At 31.2% G+C, this 24,740-nt stretch overlaps 3 protein-coding genes, 2 long non-coding RNA genes and 1 other non-coding gene across 6 annotated transcripts; 4 read left to right on the top strand and 2 right to left on the bottom strand.

Annotated features, from left to right (window-relative positions):
* Positions 1 to 1,439: 1,439 nt before the first annotated feature.
* LOC114076412 lies at positions 1,440 to 3,282 on the bottom strand. Its single transcript, XR_003577327.1, has 2 exons — positions 2,785 to 3,282; positions 1,440 to 1,796 (listed from the first exon to the last, which is right to left on the bottom strand). It is a non-coding gene; the product is annotated as an uncharacterized LOC114076412 (long non-coding RNA).
* Positions 3,283 to 10,544: 7,262 nt separating this feature from the next.
* LOC114076438 lies at positions 10,545 to 11,728 on the top strand. Its single transcript, XR_003577363.1, has 2 exons — positions 10,545 to 11,159; positions 11,284 to 11,728. It is a non-coding gene; the product is annotated as an uncharacterized LOC114076438 (long non-coding RNA).
* Positions 11,729 to 15,537: 3,809 nt separating this feature from the next.
* LOC107014706 (homeobox-leucine zipper protein ATHB-7-like) lies at positions 15,538 to 16,469 on the top strand. The gene is made up of 2 exons (XM_015214743.2): positions 15,538 to 15,942; positions 16,047 to 16,469. The coding sequence occupies exons 1-2, from the start codon at positions 15,616 to 15,618 to the stop codon at positions 16,323 to 16,325; spliced, it is 606 nt and encodes a 201-aa protein (XP_015070229.1). The 5' UTR covers positions 15,538 to 15,615; the 3' UTR covers positions 16,326 to 16,469.
* Positions 16,470 to 18,113: 1,644 nt separating this feature from the next.
* On the top strand, positions 18,114 to 18,193 carry TRNAL-UAG. Its single transcript has one exon. It is a non-coding gene; the product is annotated as a tRNA-Leu (tRNA).
* Positions 18,194 to 18,261: 68 nt separating this feature from the next.
* Positions 18,262 to 21,312, top strand: LOC107014705 (pyridoxal reductase, chloroplastic). The gene is made up of 8 exons (XM_015214742.2): positions 18,262 to 18,442; positions 18,520 to 18,748; positions 19,394 to 19,487; positions 19,717 to 19,840; positions 20,049 to 20,150; positions 20,531 to 20,682; positions 20,763 to 20,856; positions 20,960 to 21,312. Exons 1-8 carry the CDS (start codon positions 18,311 to 18,313, stop codon positions 21,143 to 21,145), a joined length of 1,113 nt encoding a protein of 370 aa, XP_015070228.1. The 5' UTR covers positions 18,262 to 18,310; the 3' UTR covers positions 21,146 to 21,312.
* Positions 21,313 to 21,413: 101 nt separating this feature from the next.
* On the bottom strand, positions 21,414 to 23,189 carry LOC107014707 (ubiquitin-60S ribosomal protein L40). Its single transcript, XM_015214744.2, has 5 exons — positions 23,033 to 23,189; positions 22,814 to 22,900; positions 22,619 to 22,721; positions 21,764 to 21,830; positions 21,414 to 21,666 (listed from the first exon to the last, which is right to left on the bottom strand). The coding sequence occupies exons 1-5, from the start codon at positions 23,133 to 23,135 to the stop codon at positions 21,640 to 21,642; spliced, it is 387 nt and encodes a 128-aa protein (XP_015070230.1). The 5' UTR covers positions 23,136 to 23,189; the 3' UTR covers positions 21,414 to 21,639.
* Positions 23,190 to 24,740: the final 1,551 nt, after the last annotated feature.

The following is a 24,740-nucleotide window of genomic DNA, read 5'->3' on the forward strand; positions in this document are numbered from 1 at the left end:
AATTTGTAATGCACTTTATTCAACACTTTTCGACTACTAATTGAGAGAGTATTACTCTAATTATAAAAAATTTGAAAAAATAAAATGCAAAAAGAGCTAAAAATGATAAATAATATGAGTGTTAGCGAAGAAAATGAAAGAATTCAAAATAATACTTATAGATTTCTTTTATTTTACTGAGATTAAGATGCATAATTTTTTATTTACAAAAATTTGAGGCCCCAGTGCCTTTAAATTTTGAAGGCAAGACCCGGCCTTGCCTTTGTCATATTATTATGAAAAAATATATTGTGATATATATTTCATATAGTTTTTAAATAAATATGTCAATTTATTTTAATATTACTCTGAAAAATAATAAAATCAATAATCTGATAATAATATAACAACTAATATGGAACAGAAAAAGTTAGTAGAATAAAGCAATTCTAGTGTTTACATTGATACACAACTTGGTAGGATAACAATTAAGGGTTCATTTGATTGGAAACTAGTTATTTTAGGATTAATTATTATGGGTTAGTTATTTGTAATAATTTATTACACTTTCTATATAGGATAATTTATTCCATCACTTTGGTATAAATGGTAGGATAATTATCCTAAACATGTCCATCAAACAAGACATTAAACTTTCATCTCAAGATTATTTTTTTAATTTTTAGATTATATATTTTTATTTCTTACACAAAACGACCCTCAAAGATATAATATTGTCAAACATCAGGTTATATGCAAAATTTAGTTGTTAAATCAGATATCACGGGGGAGGAAGAAGCACTCATGTGTATAGTTTAGGTAGAAACATTTGCATTAAGAAAATTAAACGAGTCATTTTTACCATGGGTTTTTATAAGTCATGGTAGTTGTAGTGTGTAAAAGTAGAAATTTAAATTTGTGTAAAATTGAACAAATAAACATGTCTCCTGCATGACATGCTGCGTAACATGCTACAAGATAATTTGTATTTTACGTAGGTTCCTATATATATGTATATTATTTCAAGCAGAGCGTATATGTTAAGTGTAGTTAAATGATTTTATACACTCAAAACTAAAGATATCAATACCAGCTAAAATCAGATTAAATACTTCTATTGCCTCTCTCCCTATTTATTGACTTACTTTTTTTTTAATCGGTTCCAAAAAAAAATAACACATTTATATATAAAGTAACAATTTTCACTATAAAATATCGATTTTATCCTTAATAATGAAACCATTAACAATCATAAAATATTTATATCATTCAGTTTGAACCACAAATTTTAAAATATTCGTTTGTTTCTTAAATTTTGTGTGGAGTCAAATTATCTCAGAGTATGTATTATATACCAATTTTTTTGATTTTATCTTTTCTCCAGAACGAAAAACCAAACAATACTTACCAAAAAAAGTAGACTAGTTTGCTAAGAAAGAGTCAGAAAAAGCTGCACATAGTTTATCAAAAATGAATATGTAGATGAGAGATAATCAAAAGGTTTATGATCCATACAGCAGAATGTATGTCTAATTTATGTTCCATAAAATCTTCAAACCACGATACCCTCCACTACAATTTACACGATTTTAATATATGTACTGATATACAATCTATCTATACCATGTGCATACCAAATGCAAATTACAGCTCATAGAATTCCATTATTGTTGGTAGACACCAGAGAAACTAAGACTTAGATATCGATGATCACTAACAACTGTCTAATATAATTTCATAAGTGTAGTCTGAGAAGAGTGAGCGTATATGTCAATCTTACACTTGTGACGTTAACTCATCTTCTCAAGAAATTTCCTCTGCTCAAGAAAAGTATTTTCGACAAATACAAAAGTAAAAGTTATGATAAATTTTTTGGAAGGAATGAAAAAAATAGAGCAATATCAATCCAATAAAAAAAATTCAAGTAGAAGAGGGAGCAGAATTGATAAATACAAAAATAAGAAGGAATACAATATTGTATGCGTATCTATATGGTATCGTTCACATTACATATAACAGATTAAAAGTTCAGATCATAAGGATTTCTGTCCTCGAAAGAACCACCTAAAAATGCACTATTTGTATGGATCTGAAACAAGTTTTCATTAGATATTTTTTCAAAATAACATAGCTTAATTCTCATCTCCAGTTGACTTATACTCCATCTGTTCCATATTAGACGAGCATCGTATTAAAAATATTTAACTTATATCAATATAACACTTACTAAATCAGAATAGAATTGATTTATTTTTTTCTCATTCTCCCCCCTACTTTAATGATTTCATCTCTACCTATAAAATAGAAAGTGTTCGTCTAATATAGGACGGTGAAAGTATATGAAATATGTATGGTATTGTTCTCTCTTTTGTGGATAGATGAATTTAGAAACCCTAAAAGGTAGAGATGAGGGAGGAATAGAAAATTGCATGTAAGCAAAATCAAGTATAGATCCAGAAGGTTTTTGTCATTATATTTGAGGGACCTTTAATGAGTGGTGAATGATGAAATCTAGTAGAAAACAGAGACAAACAAATAACACAGCCATGATAACTAGGGTTGAATTTAACATCTGAAAAGAAGAAAATCAAAAAGAGAAAATTATCAGAGACAGTAATAATGAAAATCACAGCTATTCTGATTTCTGCCCCAAATTAGCCTAAAAGGGGTCAAAATATCATTATTGTTCCAACATTCCTGTCGGATTTTGCAAACCAATTAAATCCCCCAAAAACTGAAAAGAAGATAAAAACCCAAATTCACATGCACATTTACACAAATTCAAAGAAAAGAAATACATCTCACCAGAGACGGAGAGAATTATGTAATGCAATTTTTGTTTCCAAATTGGGGGGAATGAAGCCTGGTCCGAAGACACTATCTCATCATCATCGTAATCACATATATTTTAAACTAGATTGAATATATAAAATTGGATTGGTTCGATCTATAATGATCGAGAAGAGATAATGACTTCGAGCCAGACAACATTCCCCTCAAATCTGGAAGCTACTCCTCTGATCCATCTATTGATTCAGCAATTATCATTTACTGAAATATTGATTTGGAAATTGAAATAGGATGAGTTGTTAAAAATAACAAGTTGTTAGTGGAGTAGATGAAAACAGCATGATGATTATTACAATGATGATTTCATTCTGATAAATGGTGCTTTTGAATGTGTTATTGTGGGGGTGGGGGGTGGGGGGGTGAAAGGCAGGGGAAAGGTAGACCTTAAGACAGAGTATATAGGGGCCTGCTTCTCCGTTTTATACGGTGGAGTATTTATCCCCAACGCCTTGTCCCCTCTATCACAAAACATACTTTATACCATTTATTAAGTCATCATGACTACTCCGAACAATGTAAATTATATTAGACAAGCTCGATTAAATAAGCACGATTCAAAATGTGTTGGATCGGAAGGAGAGATTAATCTATTTCCTTTATGAGATACTATTTGCTTCTGCTACATCAGCTTAATCATCCTTAGAGATTATAAGGATTTTTATATCAATTTTATTATTTAACTTGTTAGAGTGGAGATCACATTGATTAGGGATTGAAGTGATAGTCGGTTTGGGCAATCTTCTCTTATCTTTTGATGGTGAGTTAGACTCAAATGTCATACATTTACTTCGTTCTCAAACTCATGATGAGAATTGTTTAAATACATACCGTCAATTTATTCTTCAATCAATATAAAATTTTCACCTACTTTGACGTATCTTATTGGTATTTCTTACTATTTATGATAGACCTAATCATAAATATTTTTAAATTATGTCGCTATTGGAATGCATACAAGCTTAAAACAAATTTGACGAGCTACCATGGTGTATTCTTTTTTGCTTTTTTAAAAATTGCTTACAACTACTCCATCTATATCTAATCAATAGTCTTACTTTCTATTTTAACTGATTTAGAGATTATGTACATAATTTTCCTACAAATATTTAATTGTATTACTTTACCTATTTTAGTCCACATTAAGTGATTTGTTGAGATATGAGTTATAATACATTTCTTAAAGAAAATATTTATAGATGTAAATCAAAGGCAACTTTTTCTCGATCATCTTTTAATTGATTATTTCCAATTTACTCACCTAGAAAATGTAAAATAATCAAGAAATTCATTGAACGAGGACAAATATGAAGGAAAAAAAATCAACATTTAACTTTAAAAATATTTCAACAATTCTACCTATGAACTACCGTGACAATGAACAAAAGGCAGTATTATTTAATCATCAAAGAAAATTTAGAATTCATATTTGTAAGAAGTGGAGTAGTTGCTATTTGCTTAATAAGGTGGATATGAAAAGTATTGGTGTCCTTTTACACCATAAAGTAGAATGAAAAAGATGTACCATGGAATCTTGGAAGTATGATACCAGTCCAAAAACAATACATCTATATCTTCTCCACATTCCATTGTCTCCTTTTCATCATTACTTTTTTTTTTTAGATACTTTACTTTTTAGATAAACTTATGAATATTATTTTTTAACCTCAATTTTGTGTCACTCTTTAGGTCTACTTGTTATTGTAAAAATTTAATCAGGTTACAATGTATGCGAAATAACGGATCAGAAATTAAGAGAAAAAAAAATTCATTCCCTTATTTGCATTTAGCTTGTAAAATTGGTCAATTTCATTCATATGTGAATTTTATCATATCATAACATAAAAAAGAGAAGTCTAATTTTATAAACTCCCTATTTTCCATGAAAGATAATTTACTTCCTTCCCTACATTACTTTGTCTTTACAAATCATTTGACTTGATCACACAATGCTGTCCTTTGCTTTCAGTCAAAGTCTTGTGAACAGAGTATTCCTTACGTCCAAAACTTTATTATATGATTTCATAACATTTTCCCATGCAAATTACAGTGTTGTAATATATATACTTTGCTATTTTTTAGTCTTACATCTTTACACGTGAATTAGGTAAAATTATGTCTATAAAAGTAAAAAACACAAATGATAGGACGGTTTCGCACTAGCAAATAACTTTTTGCTTTGTACTACTTCCATCCCATATTATAAGTCACCCCTATGTAAAAATAGTTGGACCGTAATATATCATTTTATAAAATTCAAATATAAAATATCATATTTTGTCCATTATACATTTATTGATTGATTAATTAATCTTGAAAATATATTTACTTAGACTATCCTTGAAAATCTACAGCTAATTAAATAAGGGCATATGGTTGAAATAATCTTATTTCTTAATACAAGTGCAAATGAAAAAGATGACTTATAATATGAGACGGAGAAAGTAACTTTTAAAGACTGATAATTGAGTCAAGATTCTTTGCATTCATACTAGGGTAGTCACGGAACTTATTGTCCCTTTCGAAAATTGTCTTTCGAGCAATGACATATCGAGCCTAAATGTGGGTGTACCATATGAATTTATGTTACATAAAACGTTTCGTTCCTTTTTCGTGTAGGTATGAAATTCATTTAAAACGTTATGTACAACTTATCTTCAACAACTTAATAATTTAATTAAAAGTCTGTTATTCCTACTTGATCCGCCTTATGAAATGTCGTAAAAAGGTGAATCCAACAATGTGAGGGCTTATGTCATAGGCTTGACCCAAGGATGACTTGTGATTCATATAGACCTACCCTTTAGGCTTTTTCTATATTGACGCGGTTTTAAGTCATTGGAGTTGGTGAGAATTGAGAAAAAAGGGTGCAATCCGCCAATTGCCCCTTTTTTCCTTTTCAACTTTTTGTCTCTTTCATATTTCGACATTAACATCTTTCTTACTACAAAATCGTTGGAAATAACAAACAAACAAAAATTCTACGTGTGAACTTTTAAAAAATAACTAATTAATTCGTCTAAATATATGTTCAAATTGACTAAATCGTTAATATTCATTACATATTTTCTTCCATAGTTATTTGCTCTATTGTTTTAACATAACATGGTGTTTTAGGTTGGATATGTCTCATAAGAAAACTATTCATTTTTTTGAGTATAACTACATATATTAAAATAAGGGTAATTTTTAATTCCATTGAATAGTTTGATCAAGAAAGAAGTGACTCTTTGATGATGTAAAACTACATAAACAAAAATAAAGGTAATTTTTGGGGAACAAATGTTAGTCCTTCTTGATTATGTTATGGAGACATCTCAGTAACCAAAAGGCCACAATTCAAAACTTGATGTTAAATACTCGAATCAGATGACATCTTATTCAATGTGGTCCTTATAAATTTTTTTTTAAAAAAAATCTTCAAATTAATTGAGTTAGGAATAATGCGTTGTTTATTTCTATGACCAGTTACCTTTACAAATTTAATAAATCATAAAATGATTAACCATTTGATTACCAGGGCTGTTATAAATTGGTGTTGTTACTTCATATTTGAACGTAAATATACATCTAGTAATAGATTAAACATCTCATAATTTTTATATTACGAATAAAAATACGAACTTTCAATTAATTGATGATAAGATTTTCTTACAAGGAGCCTACTAAGATTTATTAACAAGGTAATATTTAGAGGCTCAAAACTCGAAAGTTCATTTATCTCAAATAAGCAGTATAATATTCTGATAGAGGAACTTTCACATATAACCATTCAAAATAGTCTAATTACTCTATATAGCTATAATTTGATAATTACAATTCGTAGCTACATGTTATAGGGAGGAGAGAGGCGTGTGAGACTGGGAGAGAGAGGGGAAAGAGGCGAGCGAGAGAGGGAAAGAGTTGGAAAGAAGTGAATTGTATATGTATATAATTATATATCATACATGTGTATTTGTATGTATGACAAGAGAGATTGGGAGTGGGAGGAGAGAGGCGATCGATATTGGGAGAGGGAGGAGAGAGGCGAGTGAGATTGAGATAAGGTAGAGAGTGAGAGAGAGGTGAATTTTAAATGTATATCAGTTAGATAATTGTATATTATACATATGCATTTGTATATATGGCAAGATTGGGAGAGGTAGGAGAAAGGCAAGCGAGATTGGGAGAGGGAGGAGAGAGGCGAGCGAGAGAGGGAGAGAGTGGGAGAAAAGTCAATTGTATATGTATATCACTTAGATAATTGTATATTATACATATGTGTTTGTATATTTTGGTGAATCATACATATACAAACTTGACTACTTATACAAACTCGAAGTCAGTCCACATGATTAACGTATAAAGTTAGTCGTGAGTGATAATTATAGAAAATTATATCTAGGATGAGTAATTAAGTAATACACGTTTGCTTAACCGCGTAATTTTCCATTCGATATTCGATATGTAATCTAATTGGGCCGGAAACGCCCAATTATCTATATATTGGGCCGTTCGTCGCTTGGGTGCATTTCTAGTTTTGGGCCCAGGATTATTTCTCCAAATCATGCCCAACCCTTCTTATGCATGGGCATGTGCCATTTCATATATAGGATATTACTCCATTAAAGAAGAAGAAATAAATTAATTTAGTTTTAATGAATAGGTGATATGTATTGGATTTGGTAATTATACAAAAAATAGAAGAAAAACAAAATAAATACATATTGTCTAAGAGCTTGTTATATCCACTTCACAAGCCTATCAATATTCCAGAGTGTCCTTCTTTCTTTTTTAATTCAAACAAAAGCAAAGAGACATCACTCTTGTTGATATCCACTTCACAAATGTATCATTATCACTATTTAAAAGTTTTTTTAAGTATAAAAATTAAATTTAATATACATCATCGAGATATATATGAAAAAGAGTAATAAAAGAAAGTAGAAGGGAATACTATAATACACGTGTCATCAAAAAATAGAAGAAAAAAAATCAATACATAATTATCCAAATTTTTGTCAATTTCCACTTCACAAGCCTATTAATATTCAAAAGTTTTCTTCTTCTTCAGTTTCAAGCTAAATAAAAACATGAATATAATATTACACTAGAAATGAAGGATGGCTTTAGAAAAAAACTCATGAAATAATGAATTTATATAATAATAGAAGTATATCATTAAGTATCTTAACTTTTAATAAAGAAGATATATTATGGTGGGAGATGGTTATGTATATGAAAGTTGAAAATTATGAAAGTCGTGAATATATGCATATTATATCTACTAAAGAAGATATATTAATATAATAATATTATAATGAAAGATGATAATATTATAATGAAAGATGAAAAGTTGAGTAATTGAATATAAAACCTTTATGAGTTATTAAAATAAAATAAATAATTAAATGAAGAAAAATGGTCAAAAAAGGAAGAAAAGAGATAAATATGAATAGAGGTCATAGAGAGGTGTCACATCACCATGTCTATATTTTTGCTTTATATAATTATATTGATATAGATATTTAGTATTCGTTTGGAGTGATTTATTTTAGGTGTTTTTAAGCCAAAATTACATTTAAGCTACTTTGAAGTATTTGAGTAAAGTTAAAAAATGCTTATAAATCAAAAGAACAAAAATAAGTCAAAAGTCATAAGCTAGAAATTCTAACTTATAACTTTTGACTTATAAGTTATAAGCGAAAAATCAATTCAAATAGGCTCTTATATTCTAAAATCTTATATCAAATAGAAGTAACTAAAACAAAGTCAAAATCAACGGAAAAAAATAAATATTGCAGGCATTTAGCATCTGTAAAATTTATTTTATAGGGTATGGTACCTGCTTTTTAAAATAATTTTGTATTATTTAACTACAGTTAATTATAGTATTAAAGAGCTAAATATGGGAGATTTCTTGCTAAAATAATGCTCACTGAAAATGTTTTAACTTACCAATCTAGTTATACCGTTATTTTAATTTGAGAGTGGGTGGGCGTGAATGCAAGAAAAACGTGCGTGTTTTTTTTTTTCTTTTAATTTTTTTCGTCAGTGAAATTTATGTTTAGTTGATATTAAAATAAATAAATTATTTTATAATTTTTTTAATGATAAATTTAGTTAAGTGTTTTTGGAAGAAAAAGTTCTAAGTTGAATGATTTTATGATACAAAATCAAATTCGATGACTTCATAACATAAATTTTCATAGTTACATAATTTTTTAAGATATTAACTCGAAATATAATATAGCACACAGATGATTTTGTTATGTTTAGATGTTAGTTTACAAGAGGAGAAGTAGATGTCAAGTAATGGAATGATGGTTATTGAAAAATGTTGATCTAGGTCGAACTCATAAACAAATTCCTGAACTTGTCGGTTTTTTCTTAGATACCTTAATTACGTCATTTTCCTATTGAATTATTGAACCACCCATAATTTGTCCTTTTAAACATTGTTGAGTGATTTTGATCGATTTTTCTATTATAAATGCCTTCAATTGTGTTCGTATTGTAATGATTTTGATTGAAGGAATGAAAACAAATTATGTGGTAGTCTCCTTTGTTTTATTAATGTGTTCAAATGACTTAAAGTAAAATACAATTATTCTCAATCATTTTCACACTAATACTCATGAATTCTAGAACAATATATGTATCTTCTATCAATACCCCTCACAACATCTGATTCCACATCAACCAACGGTGTTTAAATGGAACAAATTATGGGGTGGTTCAAAGATTCAATAGGAAAATAGCACAGTTGAGGTACCTAAGGGGAAAAACCTGACAAGTTTAGGTATCTGTTTATTATTTTCCCGTTGATCTACTTCAAGTCTTTGGCTCCCCAATTCACTTTGTTGAAATATCATAACTGTCGAAGCAACAACAAAATCTACGCTGATGGAACACAATATGGAAAGGACTAATCAAAGATCAATGGCGAAGATAAGATTTTCGATAAGGGATTTAAAATTTATAAAATTAGACTCACGAAGTAGTCGAAGGGGTTCGATATCTACTATATATACATAAAAAAAATTTTAACCATATATAAATAATATGATTTTCCGTCGAAAGAGGTTCGGATGAACAAACTTAGTACAAGATGGCTCCACCCCTGTCAGAGATACAAGTTTATCAAATGTGAGAAAGGATACATTACTCAATAGAATTGTAGTTTTTGTTGGGTATTAATTGTCTTGAATTTCTTACCCTAAACAAATTATTTTTTTTTAGAAAAAAGTTCTAAGATTTGACTAGATCTTTTCTTATAGGAAAGATATAGGACTCTATAATGTTGCATCTAACTTAACCATCATGTAGTCCTACAGTTTTGAGGGTTTTGGTTTTGGAGATAATTTGTGAATCTCCTTGTATTTCGAGGGAATTGGTTTAAGTTATTTCTCTCAATATTTTGTATTGTCATATTAATAAGGGATTGCTCACTACTAGAAAACATGTCTGTAGCAACAATTATTTAGCAACAATTAAATATGTGTTGCAATAGATACTCATTCGCAACGATTATAACCTTTGCAATAGAAAACTAGATCTAATGAAACACTTTGAGAATGAAATCGTTGCATTAGTACTGCAATTGTTGCCATAGTATCTTTATATTGTAACGGTTCATACAAATTGTCGCCTTAGGTACTCTATGGCAACAGTTCCGCCAATTATTTTCCCTCTATTATTTTCCTCCACTTATTTCACTACACCCGCCAAAAGAGTTCTTTTTAAAATTAATTGTAAAATTAAAATAAAAGAGCCTCATTTTTAATCCAAACCGTTGATCTCTAGTCTTCAATCTCAGCCTTACATCTATTTAAAAATCAACAATATAGATCAAAATAATTGGTTTACCTATTTTAAACTACCAAGAGCAAAACCCTAAAAAGAATTCCACTCCCCACCCTTCACCATAGCAGCGGCTCCCGCTATCTCTTCTCCTCCCCTCCTCATCGCTGCTTTCCTTTTCTCCCCCAGCGAGAAATAATAGCCAGAAGCTCCAGCTAGCAGGCTTTATCGACGGAAACAACAAGCTCCAGCCAGCGAGCTCAAGGCAGCGTCACCTCTTTCTCTCTTTCGACAAAGACGAGAAAACAACAACATCGGGAGTCAGCGATATCCCTAGCGCCTCCCTCCATTCTTTTCACTTTTCCAGCAGCTCCAGCGATGACCAATAGCAGGACGGAGATGGCCATCGTCTGGTCTTCTCTTTTCCATTCTCCGATCAGCGAGTTACGAGGAAGCAACTCCGACGCAGCCACCTTCTCCTCCGAAGAGGCAATTTCTATCAGACATGACTATCAATATTTCTATCCTAATTTTTGGCACAATTGAATTTGGTAGTCAAAGTTTTGCATTTTAAACTATTTTGAAAGTAGAACGAAAATTCCCCCTTTAGCAAGTATGTTCTTTTTCAAGTATATTTTCTTTCATGGTCTTTTTTGTTTGTTTGTGATGGTTTAGATTTGAAGAAAATCGCATCACTGATTGAAGGTGGAGCATATACAAGTGAAGTGCAGAAGATATAAAGGCCTATGAGATTGACCATGAAACTCAGGAGCAAACTAAAGGCTTCAGTACTTTCTACTTTTTGGGCTAATTTTGTGAACTTGAATGAATGCCAATTCTTGAACATTCTAGGATTATTTTTATGTTTAGGCTTAATTTTTGTGAACATCAATGTATGTTAACTCTTGAATTGTAAATCAAGATCATGTGTACTTATCTTTAATAGATGGATGTGACTAGTTGAAGTACATATTGGTTTAATATTTCTATCATTATATTATAGTTTACCATTTAGAAAGTCTATTGCAATAGTTTAATAACATTGTTGCAATAGTTTAGAAGAACTGTTGTAATAGAGTAGATCGAGTTGTATAATAAAGTTGTTGTTATAGGTCTTTTATAACGGTTCGCAACTGTTGCAGCAATCATAGAAAAATATCGTTCTAAACTAAAGAATTATTATTTCTATAGATAGTGTGTTGCAACAGTTTACAACCGTTGCTATAAAACCGTTACTATAGACATATCGCAACAGACTTATATGCAACACACCGATTTCCGTTGCCATAATGCAATTGCAACACTTTTTGAGTCTATGGCAATGATTATTCTTGTGTTGACCATTTTTTTGTGGATATATGTTGGTTGACCTAACCACATTAACTCTTTGTCTTTTCGTAAAATTTGTCGTTTATCTTCTTACTCGTGATCTTTCGAAATTCGTTTTGCTAGCTTTCACATGACACCTAATTATTCTCGATCCTAACAATTTTATGGACAATACAAATTACTTATGAGACATTTGGAAGCTTGTGAATTTCTTTAAAGAAGTCGATGTTGTACATATTCCTAGATCTAGGAATATGTTAGTACACAATTTAACAAAAAATTTTATTTCATTATTACTATAAAGTTACTTGATCTTTTAGTACAAGAAAGAACCTTTCAATAGGTTGAGTAGTCAAGAAGTTGCCCAAATAGGGTTTGAAATTGGGATAGTTATCCTAATATAACCCCACATTCACTATCCTTTTTCCACGTTTAGTGAAACATCACACACTATGGACCACCCCATTTAATCTTACTACAATTCTCCACACGAAACTCGTGCTCCAACATCCTTCCAATTAACCAATACCACCTCCTATGGCCCATGAGCGTTTAAAGAAAACCATCAAACCGATAATCGAAAAACGTTAAAAGAAGATCAAAAAATCATATTAAATCAACAATCAAACCAAGGTGTTTCCAAAGAGAATTTAAAAATTATATCAAATCGGCAATCGTATAAAACACAATAAGAAATAGTCATTTAGGTATGTGTTTTGACATTAATTCACTCTAGTTTATAGAAGCATTCTTTCCAAAAGTTTTAACATGTGTCTCTCCAATAAAAATGAGAAGTAGAAAACTATTAATTAGGCAATGTCATGTTATAATTGAAAAGGATACTCTAATCATGGTCATTTAGGACAAAATTTGGGTGTCATTTTCAGAGAGTTGGTACTTAATATAAGGTGCAATGCACCAACAAAGTTTGTAAAGTAGGCAGAGTTCTATTGATTCCCACAAACATAAAACTCAAGTCTGCCGCCAAGTTTGTTTGTCGGTGAAATAAATAGAATCTCTTTATTATTATTTAGATTTTAAATTTGAAAATAGAAGAAATCTTGATAGAAAGTATTAAAGGATTATCCCTTAATTAAATATTCTAAAACTATATGAAAAGTATTATAAATTACAACTTTTTCATATTACTATGATGAAAAAATGCATCTTAAAACGTTAGTCAAAGTTTTTATAGTTTGACTCTTAGAAACCATGACAAACAATATCGGACGAAGAAAATAGTGTGTTTCAAGGACACACAAATTAAGATAACTGAATGATTACAAGATGTGTAATGATACTGAACAAGCTTATATACCGAGGCTAGTACTTTTGTTAGCTTAATTTGTATTCAATCTTCACGTATCACCATCTAATACATTCAATAATCAAGTTCGGGTTTTGACCTACGCAACTTCCTCTTTAATTGCCTAACATAATGTGAATTCACATTAATCACAATCCTAGAATGAATATTGAACAACACATAAAAATAGGACAAAAATACCAATGCAGAGTCTGTTTTAGTTTGCCCTGAAAATTTATCTCTCTAATCCTAATGGTTTCTAGAAAGTTCTCTTTATGGGTTCATTAGTACACAAATAATTCAAAAGTCACTCAAAAAGTCTAAAAAAACAGACTTGTGAGTCCCCACTAAAGAAACATGCACATACACCATAGACCATAGTAGCAATGAGTGATGACTTATGAGGTATCCTTTTCTATCTTTTTAAACTTATTTACTAGTATTTTCTTTCTCTTATTGAATCTCAAAGAACTTAATGAAACAAGAGTTAAAAGATAAAAAGGCCGAGTCATCATTTCAATTTGGTGTCAAATTTCATTTAGATATTTCAAATACACTTTAATCATTTTAAACACTTATAATATAGATTTGTTATATTATTTTTGATTTTGTTAATATAATCAACAGAATATTTAGCAAATACTAATTCATCCTTATTAAGAGATAAATTGAATTTGGCAGAAGCATAGATAAAAATCAGATATACATTATAATAAAATTCATTCTCTTTATTTTTTACTTGAAACACATAATTTTTAAATTATAGACTTGTCGCAAATTTTCAATTATCTTACGCATAACACAAAAATTTAAAACAAAAATCCATCAGGCACGTTTATAACTAGTAACGAATAGCAACTTCACCTACCACAAGAGGGTAGCTTCTTCCTCACTAAATTAATAATTCTAAAGCTTATCAACAATTATGACAAGATTATTGAGAATGACAAAAATTTCAACATTTACGGCTACAAAAAGATACAATAAAGAAAATATACCATAAAACATATGACACCTGTATATAGTATAGGAGACACTTCATCAAATCTAATAAGAACAAGTAACTACACCAAAAATCAAACAAATAATTAAGTAAAAGAGGGTAATAATCATGCTTGGTCAATAAAATAGATATTAAATCAACTTAAAAGAAGAAAATGATGAATAATTTCTTATGATTTATTCGAATTGATAAAAGAATTATCTGATATTTATATCGATGAAAACTATTGAATAACACAATTATTTCAAAAAATGATTAAAGAGGACCACTTTAAGAAATCAAAAGCATACGTGGTGTGCTTAAAATCAAAAGAATTGGGAATATTGCGTCAAAGCTAAAGTCCTAAAATTGGCTATTTCTTCCTCCATATGATTATTAAATAATAATACAAGAATCAAAAAGCTATAATTTTTTTGTAGTTATTAGGCGACCATATATATCCATTAATCTTACTGTCGTTATGTACAGTTTAGGACATCTAAACTATTTTACTTTCAAAATATATATGTATATGGCATTAAAAACAGGATCAAAATTTCCATTTTTGTGAGTAGAGATCACATTTGAAATTCAGAATTGTCATGGTTCCCCTAATCCAGCTGATATATTGACGTAATAAGTAAAAAATCATTTTACTTTATTTTGCGTTGATAATAATCACATAAAGTCGCTTAAAATTATTGTCATTTCACCACAACATTAATTTTAAAGAATGACTAAAAATCTTATATTAATGATTAATGAGATGAGTAGACTTTTTATAAGACTTGGACAATCCTCCTTTTTTTGAACTAGCTTTTGGGCCGTGAATTATGCCTAAAACTTAATCTAACAATTACTTTGTTAGTTGTAATTCATATCTTAATTAGAGACTTAGATCAAGAAATCCTTTCTATATACTCAGTGTAATTTAGTTGAATGATTTTTGTGTTACAAATCAAAGTATAATGACTTTATGAGATTAAGTCGATAATTGAGTCATCATATGAGGCATATTAACTTATTTTACTGCAAATTCATAAAGTCAATATCCTGAATCGGCCTTTTTTTAGAAGATAAGTCCTCAAAGTCGATACATATACACAGTATTAGCAACAATAAAGCACTGCACATATGGAAGGTATGAATAAATTAAAAAGATATCACAAATATCCAAAAGAAATAAGTTGGAAAAAGATACACGACTTGTTAGATAATTGGCTTGAATGAACCAGCAAACCACAAGTCCCCATCAAATGAAAGCAACCACAATTATATACTTTTGTTATTATATAACAGTTAAAGACACATATGCACCAATTTTTAAAAATAATTTCTTGTCAATACAAATAATATACAATTGAAACTTCTCTCTCTCAACTTGAATCAAATGGAACCACAACTTGATAATTCTGAGATTTCCAACTTCAAAAAGAAGAACAAGTGTGAAAATGCTAAAAGGTTTACTGATGAACAAGTGAAGTTACTTGAGTCCATGTTTAAGCTAGGAACAAAGATAGAGCCAAGAGAGAAGCTGAAATTAGCAAGAGAACTCGGGTTGCAACCACGCCAAGTAGCTATTTGGTTTCAGAACAAAAGGGCTAGATGGAAATCGAAGCAATTAGAACACGAATATCGCATACTTCAATCGAAATTTGACAATTTAAATACGCAATTTGAATCATTGAAGACAGAAAAGGAGAGATTACTCATTCAGGTATCGTACTTAATTTCTTTAGCGAAGATTCTGACTCTACTGCTGTCTTTTTTACCGCGCAACTAATGGAAAGGAATCAAATTTGTTTTTTTGTTTCAAAACAGTTGGAGACATTAAATGATCAGCTAGAGAACAACAACGCTAGAGGCAGCGGAAGTCAAGATTCAAGAGACAGTGAAATGAAGGATTGTTCAGGTTCGAGATTTGATCACAAGAGTGTAAATGAAGAGGATGATGACACAAGAGAAGGAAGAGATAAATACTTCACTCCCAAAGAAGAAGCAGAGTTTTGGAACCTGGAGGAATTAGGAGATAGTAATTCCTTAGAACATTGGTGTGTTGGCTTAGGTAGTATTTCCAATTCCAAGTTGTGGGACTTTTGAGACTCACAAAATTGTACATAAATTTTCATAAAGTAGTATAGTAGAATAGAAGGAAGGAACATTTATATATCTCTGTTTTTCTTGTTTCCCATTGTGAAAAAGAATCAGAATACTTCATGAAAACAGAGGCATTGTTTGTGAATCCTTGTTATTGTTCACAAGAAAGCTTCTTCCAGAAAAAAAATACATGCAACGAAAGAGGAAAAGAGAGGTAGCACATTACATAAAGCATCTTGCGTTAGCATAAGAATCGATAAAGGATCGCACTCTTAAAGGGGTGTAGTATAGGTTGTAAATACCAATGCAAAGTATTGGTGGAGAAAGACTTCGTGTAGAAGCCAAGAAACGTTAATATAAATAATTTTACCTAGCTACATACACAATGTAATATTTTTTGTTGTGTGACCATAGTCAAATTGCCCATTATATAGGATCTTGAAGCTAATTTTGTGTGAATGAAAGTAGAGTTACTTATCAAGTTTAAGACAACTCTAATTAAGCAGATTAGTAGTAACACCACTGGTCAACGGAATGGGACGTACCGGTACGGTTTCGGTTCGTCCCATTTCGGTTGCCTACGGGACGGGACGGGATAGTCTGAACCGGTACACGGAACGGGACGGAACCGTGATTTCGTACCGGTTTACTTAATATATATTAATTTTTTTATATTTTATATTTTATATAATTTATATTTATATTTTCTATAAATTATATTTTATATTTTATATTTTATATAATTTCTATATATTTTTTAAATTATATTTTATATTTATATTTTTTAATTTTTGTAATTGTTTTATCCTTATTTCAATTTAATTTTTTTAAAATTACAAATTTTATTTATTTAATATTCACAAGACACAAGTTATAAATATAACTTATAAAATAAATATTAATGAGTGTAAGTAATAACTTATAAAGTATAAACTTCAAAAGATTTAAATTTTGAAAACTTTATTAGACTTTGCTTGCAAACTTAACAAAAAAAAATATCTTTAAAATAAACTTAAGTAAAAAATTATAGTATAAATTTAAAAACTATTAATTTATACTTAAAAAAATAAAAAAAATAATTATATTTTCGTAATCCCAAAAAATATCGTCCCGTTTATTCCATCCCGTTCCATCCCGGTCCGTTCCAATTTGTTCCGGTTCCATCCCGGTATATAGTGGAACGGGACGGAACCGATTATTTATCCCGGTAATTCCGATCCAATTCATCCCGATACCGGTCAACAGGTTCCGGTCCGGTACCGGTTCGTTCCGGTCCGTTGACCAGTCTTACATGTAAGTACCTCTACCAATTTGCTGACGTTTTTTCACAATTGAGTAAATTCACTTGAGAAAGATTCAATAATAAGAGACAATGGGGGAAAAGAAAGATAAATTCTAGTTTTGTTCCTAATGATGTTGTCTAACTAAATTAAAACTTCAATTAATTAAAATATGATATTTTAATCTCTATACAAACGAAAATATAACGTTCAGACTATTTAATTAGAATTATATGATCCCAAATATGAAATAGCATTATAACAATATTTTTAACATAAATACGAGTAATTAAATAATATAGCGCTTAATAGTTTATTGAATTTCTAAAGATTCACAAAAATTAGGATCAAAATATGTCAAACTAATTAAAGATTAACATGATTAATCAGATATCATATCTGACTAAATTCTCACCTTATCATCAATATTAAGAGACTAAAAACACTTTTTTTTAAAAAAAAATTATAAAAGGTATAAATAAAAATTAAAAGATCATTGGTATCATTCAAAGACGGTTTGGCCGAGTGGTCTAAGGCGCCAGATTTAGGCTCTGGTCCGAAAGGGCGTGGGTTCAAATCCCACAGCCGTCAGTGTTCAATTTTTTGCTTTACATATTTTTAATACTTTTTTTATTTTTATTTTATTAAATTTTTTAATAATTTTGATCTCTAAATTTATCCAAAGGTTGTCTTCCTCACCTGGAAGCAATGGCTCTCTGCCTCTCAGCTTCAAAATCCATTGCATTCAACATAAGATGCAGCAATTCTACAAGTGATCCTCTTCCATCTTCCTCTGTTTTCAAATCCCTCAGAATTCCCCGTTTCTGGCCATGGCAAAAGGTATTTTCCGTTTCATCTCCTTTTGCTTAGCTGCACAAATTTCGAGCTTATAAAGGTTAATTGAGCTGAATTTACAGGTAAAGATGGGACCTTTGACAGTATCTCCAATGGGGTTTGGAACTTGGGCATGGGGCAATCAGCTTCTCTGGGGATATCAAGATTCCATGGACTCTGAACTTCAGCAGACTTTCAATCTTGCTGTGGAGAATGGGATTAATTTATTTGATACAGCTGATTCTTATGGGACTGGAAAGTTAAATGGACAAAGTGAGAAACTTCTTGGAAAATTCATTCGCGAGTTTCCAGGTCACATTGTTTTGTTCTTGTTTCTCATTGAAACTAGTATATTCATGTGTGGAGACTGTCATTAGGGATATAAACCAATTCTTGCTTTTGAACATTTCATGGGCAAATTCATTAGGAAGTTTTGAATAGACAAATTTTATATATCATCTTTTTATAACCATGGTGTTTAGGCCACCCTCCCACAAGATCACAAATGTATGGTAAGGTCTGCGTACATACTACTCTCCACAGAGCTCACTTACTTGTGGGATTACTTACACTAGTATTTTTATGGTGGTGGTGGTGGCGGTGTCCAGGCCTCCTCAAGTACTTTTAAATCGTTCTCTTTAAGAACTAAGAGTAGAATTACATTGGTGATTCGGGGTGATCCAGTCACAGGACACTACATTTCATCTTAATTGCTTCACATTAATGGAAAAAAAAAAGAGCAGCAATTGAGCTTATAGTTTAGCTTCCCAACTGTTCGTCTTTTGAAGAATTGTTTGCTATTCTAACTAATTATGTAAGTTTGCAACATTGTTCAAACTTTGAGTTACATAATACTTTTCATTCTTGGTTGGACTTCTATGTGAGCGTTTGGTGCTCAGTAAGTTTGTACCGAAATTCACTTTTGTTTTCTAAGTTATTAACTTATCATGTTTTCAGGAGACAAGCAAGTAAAGAATGACATCGTTATTGCAACAAAATTTGCAGCATACCCATGGCGCCTAACACCTGGACAATTTGTGAATGCTTGCAAGTATTGCTCAACCTCATGTCTTCTGAAAAAACTGATAATCAAAAGTCCAGTTTTAAGGGGGGAAATACATGTGTTTATGATTTTCATTTGATTAAGGTTACATGATTGTTAGAAGTGCACTAAGTTACTCTTATCTACTGTGTTATCCAGTACGGCAACATTAGGCTCATAATTTGCTTGTTCTTTGTGAAGCAACAAGATGATTTTACTATATAGAACTTTGTGACAGGTCTTCTCTGGAAAGGATGGAAATTGAGCAAATTGGAATTGGACAATTGCATTGGTCAACTGCAAATTATGCACCTCTGCAGGAACGAGCTCTTTGGGATGGTTTAGTTGCCATGTACGAGAAGGTTACTAATAACTCAGTATTATTTGGGATTGCGTGCATTGTTTCACTATTATGTGTGAGGGGAGATCAACATTTTGATTTTTGGTGTTATTCTGTCATTCTTACAAGCGATACTGTACTTTCTACTAAATAGGTTCACCATTATCTCGTATGGATAAAATACTCGATAGATTTGCGCATAATCAAATCACAAATTTTCTCTTGTGCAGGGTTTAGTTCGTGCAGTAGGAGTTAGCAACTATGGACCAAAGCAGCTGCTGAAAATATACAAATATCTTGATGACCGAGGAGTTCCTTTGCGCTCAGCCCAGGTGCTGAGTCTTCTTCTAATTTACCATGAAGTATACAGTTACCTTTCTTTTCAGAAGCAAATACAATTTTGTTATATGCACAATGCTCAAGTTAGATTAACATCGGTGTGTTGTTTAAAAGAGGTAAAAGCCAACAATATACAACTTCTTTAAAAAAAAACGAATATAGTCAGCTCTAATAGAACCGACTTGCCTAGTACCTGTGCTAGTAGGATGTTGCAGGTATCCAGTAGATTCGCCGAGATCGTGCTAGTTAAGCTTGATATCTCTGTTAACACCACCGCTTCAAGCATTGTCATCAAATACCAATATGATCAGTTTGTACTTAAATTGCTTGCTTTGGTTCCACAATCTTAAGCCAGTGAGCTCCCCAACATCAGGTACAATTTTCATTGCTGAGTATGGGAAGTGATCAGATGGAGATAAAAAATATATGTGATTCACTAGGCATACGGGTCATAGCATACAGTCCTCTGGGTCTTGGTATGCTCACTGGTAAATATACGCCCTCTAATCTTCCACCTGGGCCAAGGTACAAACTCACAATTTCTTTCAGAGTTGAATTTTTCGCAATTATTTGATACTTCTCTCAACGTAAAACATTACTTGTAGGGGATTACTCTTTAGACAAATTTTGCCTGGATTGGAGCCTCTACTTACCTCACTGAGAGAAATAGCTCAAAGACGTCGGAAAACAATACCACAGGTAAACATATAGTTTTACTTCACTAATAATTACTCCCTTTGAACTTAGCACCTTCAAATCACTGGGTAAGAGGTACAGCTATTGACATAAAGTCGCCACACAGGTAGCTATCAACTGGTGTATATGCAAGGGTACAATTCCTATCCCTGGAATCAAGTCTGTAAAACAAACTGAAGAGAACCTAGGAGCCCTTGGGTGGCAACTCAGTTCTGATGAATTGCTCCAATTAGAATACGCAGCTCTTGATTCTCCACAGAAGATGATCCAAAACGTATTTCAGACAAAGTGACAACTTCTCCAAATAATCAATATGTTTAGGAAGAGATACTTATAGATAGAAGGCAATATTCGAGCTAAAGGACATCAATGAACACATTTGGATCATTAGCTCTTCCAAAATGCATATTCTCAAATATCTGCAAGGTAGCTTTGTGCAAAGGTGTAATTTATATCCTATTCACGGTGGTAACATTTTATATATTTGTCTCAAGGCAAAGAGTAGGATCACAACATTTAAGATATGCCTACTGCTGTAAGAACAGAAAACCCGCCAAACAAAGAACCAACAGCACTTAATTGAAGATAAAGAAAACAAACACAGCCCAAAATTATAACAAACTCGAAAGAGCAATAAATTCTTTTTGTAAATGGAACTGCAGTCTAAACAAATGTTGTACCACAGTTAAACAGACAACAATAGATCCAGCAAAATGTGAGCTAAGCAAAAGAACTACAAAATCATGCAATTGGCATAACATCTCCACATGAAATGCAACCGACTGTCTACTTGATCTTCTTCTTTGGCCTCAACTGCAAAGCAAGTAACAAAAGAAACAGTTTAGTGTACGGAGTCAAGTTGAACAACATACATGATACAAAATCTTGCAGAAAATCCTCAAGAAGTTACCTGGTTGCTGTGACCGCATTTCTTCTTCCTGCAGTTCACAGCACGTGGGTGCAAACGGGCATAGCACCTGCAGAAAAAAACATGATTAAACTGGAGTTCTGGACGCATGTGACCCTCAAATGATATAATAATAACTGAAGAGAAAATGGACGTGTTCAACAGTTTCTTGAGCAAACAACACACTTCCAGTATTCCAAATTACCATTTCAAAATGAATACATACATCAGTACACCATATACCAAGCACCTTCTCATGCTAACCCGCCCCATGTGGTAAAATGATATTACAACATAAATGTGTGAAATGACTATAGTGGAGGACTAGAAACAGGGTTGATAGCAGTTGATAATATTTGGTAGATTCACACATTAGATACCTTCCGAAAACCTCAATTTTCCTTTAGCCAAAGCACACAACTCAAAGTGTGCAAGCTAGAATCAGAGAGAAAACAGCTACTAATATTGTTAGTTTAGTGTTCAAGGTGCTGCTGCACCAGAGATGTTTTGTTTTTTTTTGGACTAAACCCAACTCACAGCTTCCCATCCACCATTTTTAGCTTTCTATCCATTTCATCAGAGAGTTGGAAGTTTATTATTAACCATCTGTGGAAAAAATCAGGACATTGACATCCAAATGCAACCTAAGCAAAGGTCAAGACATTGACACCCAAACGCAATCTAAGCTCACATTCATAAAAGGATTGTAATTTAAAAACAAAAATATCCTTGTAAAGACCATCTTAAAGAGTTCAAATTCAACTGAAATAAATAAATCTTCCCACAACAACAATTTGATATGTGGAGTTCATCAAATGATAGAGATAAGTAAACCAAAGCGCTAAATATAGAGCTTACTTGCGGCAAATCATCTTCTCTTGGTTGTATTTCCTGGCCAAGGCCATAAGAGACGGTTCAATGATCCCCCCACGGAGCCTCAGGACAAGATGCAGAGTCGATTCTGTTTTATACAAAATAAAATCCATTAAAAAGGCAAGCTAATAAACAATAAAAACAACCGCTAATATTGCGAACTGTTAATCCAACACAGACCTTTTTGGATATTATAATCCGCCAGTGTACGCCCATCTTCAAGCTGTTTACCAGCAAAGATCAGTCGCTGCTGGTCCGGTGGAATACCTAGACAGAGAACCCATTAATTCATTAGTTGAGATCCATTCATTAGTTCCATTTGAACACCATTTCAGTTCCACAGATCAAATACAAGAAGAAATTAAACCAAAAAAAATCAAATTTCCGACAGATGAATACCTTCCTTGTCCTGAATCTTCGCTTTGACATTGTCGATCGTATCGCTGGATTCAACCTCAAGGGTTATGGTCTTCCCTGTTAGGGTTTTCACGAAGATCTGCATCTTATCTCTCTGATGGAGTTTAGGGTTTTTTTCTTCAGGAAGCTTATATTGGGGGATTTTAGGGTTTAGGATTTCCCCTTGTGAAAACGACGTCGCACAAATGTGCTAATGTATGGGTACTGTTATGTCATTTGATTACGACATTATGCTTTAGATGTAGAAATGGTAATTATTTTATTTACGCTACATCAAGCAATATAATTAAAAATAAAAATGCATACATTTAAATATAATTTAGTAATATGTCTGTGAGTATTTTACCTTCATTATTTAAATTACAAAACGAGTACAAGATATAGGAATTATTTGATAATTGGTTAGAATTGTACGAGTATTAGTTATGTAAGAATTTGTTTTGAATGAATCTGTCGAGTCAAAAGCAAAGAATCAGGATTTCAGACTTTGGATGAACCAATATAAACATAGCTCAAATATGAGGTCTAACGTAAACTTAAAATAAAAACAACTTTCAGACTTTGGGTGCATCAATATAAACATAGCTCAAATATGTGAGGTTTAAGCTAAACTTAAAATAAAAACATAAAAACAGATTTAAGTAAGATTCAAACTCGAGTCTAAAGGGTATAATATCTCTAACTTCTACTAAATGCACAAGAGTACTTTCATATTTTTTTATGGGTGCAGTGTTAACTATATTCTAATTTCTATCAATTTTTCAAAATAGATATACATATATATATACATATGATTTTTTCGAAAATTAGAAGGTGCACCCCCTCCATATAGTGTGCGTCCGCCCCTGCCAATGGGTTCTAAATTCTAAAAATGAACAACAATTTTGAACCTTAAGTAACAACCGTCAAATTTTGAATATTTTTACTATAATCTTCAATATTGTTTAAAGTAAGGTTAAAATTATTAAATTCACCATTAATATTTTGCACTTAAAACAAATATTTTTACTAGTTTTACTATCACGTTGAACCATTATTGTCTGTCTGCCACCAAAAATTAAAATTTTCAAGAGCAAATAACAATTATTTTAATATAATAATTTACCCATATGTGAGATTACCCTAGAATTAAAGATTAAAATTCAAGTTTTGAATAAATAATCATACCATGTAAAAACAAACAAAATAAGAAAAAAATGAAAAGGGAGAAACAAGAATACATATCGGAAGCAAGATTTTGAAAGGTAACAATTGGATCAACAATAAAAGTTAGAATCCTAACTTTTGAGGGGAAATTTTGGGTTAAACTTTTTGAATGTCTGATGTTGTATTAGAGTACAAATCAAATACTTTTTTCCTATTTTTTACATTGTCAGGTTTTTGTAAACTTATATAAATCTGACCAGTGGAGACTGAACGATTTTATTCGGGTGCGCAGATTCCATCGGATCAATTGTTTCATTGTGCTTGTGGGTTCGCAGATTGTATTTCATATTTTTATAAAAATATAGGGTATATTTTTATGAGAAAATATACAACACCAATATTTCATATCGCATGATCAAACAAAACTTCAATTTCATCTCATAATTCCATATCATGATATCATATCACATGACCAATGCCCTAAAGAGGTGGACGAATATAAATGAGATGAATGTCATTCTAGTAGAAAAAAACATTCATCCAT

This window comes from Solanum pennellii, chromosome 3 (genome assembly GCF_001406875.1).
Source record: "Solanum pennellii chromosome 3, SPENNV200".
Classification (NCBI taxonomy): Eukaryota; Viridiplantae; Streptophyta; class Magnoliopsida; order Solanales; family Solanaceae; genus Solanum; species Solanum pennellii.

Excerpts from the sequence above, each read along its gene's own strand:
- LOC107014706 (XM_015214743.2), top strand. The coding sequence starts at position 15,616 with ATGGAACCACAACTTGATAATTCTGAGATTTCCAACTTCAAAAAGAAG. Across the intron at positions 15,943-16,046 it reads AGGAGAGATTACTCATTCAG|TTGGAGACATTAAATGATCA; the intron begins GTATCGTACTTA and ends GTTTCAAAACAG.
- LOC107014705 (XM_015214742.2), top strand. The coding sequence starts at position 18,311 with ATGGCTCTCTGCCTCTCAGCTTCAAAATCCATTGCATTCAACATAAGA. Across the intron at positions 19,841-20,048 it reads TAGTTGCCATGTACGAGAAG|GGTTTAGTTCGTGCAGTAGG; the intron begins GTTACTAATAAC and ends TCTCTTGTGCAG. Across the intron at positions 20,151-20,530 it reads TTCCTTTGCGCTCAGCCCAG|GTACAATTTTCATTGCTGAG; the intron begins GTGCTGAGTCTT and ends CCCCAACATCAG.
- LOC107014707 (XM_015214744.2), bottom strand. The coding sequence starts at position 23,135 with ATGCAGATCTTCGTGAAAACCCTAACAGGGAAGACCATAACCCTTGAG. Across the intron at positions 21,831-22,618 it reads GAGAAGATGATTTGCCGCAA|GTGCTATGCCCGTTTGCACC; the intron begins GTAAGCTCTATA and ends TTTTTTCTGCAG. Across the intron at positions 21,667-21,763 it reads AATGCGGTCACAGCAACCAG|TTGAGGCCAAAGAAGAAGAT; the intron begins GTAACTTCTTGA and ends CTTGCTTTGCAG.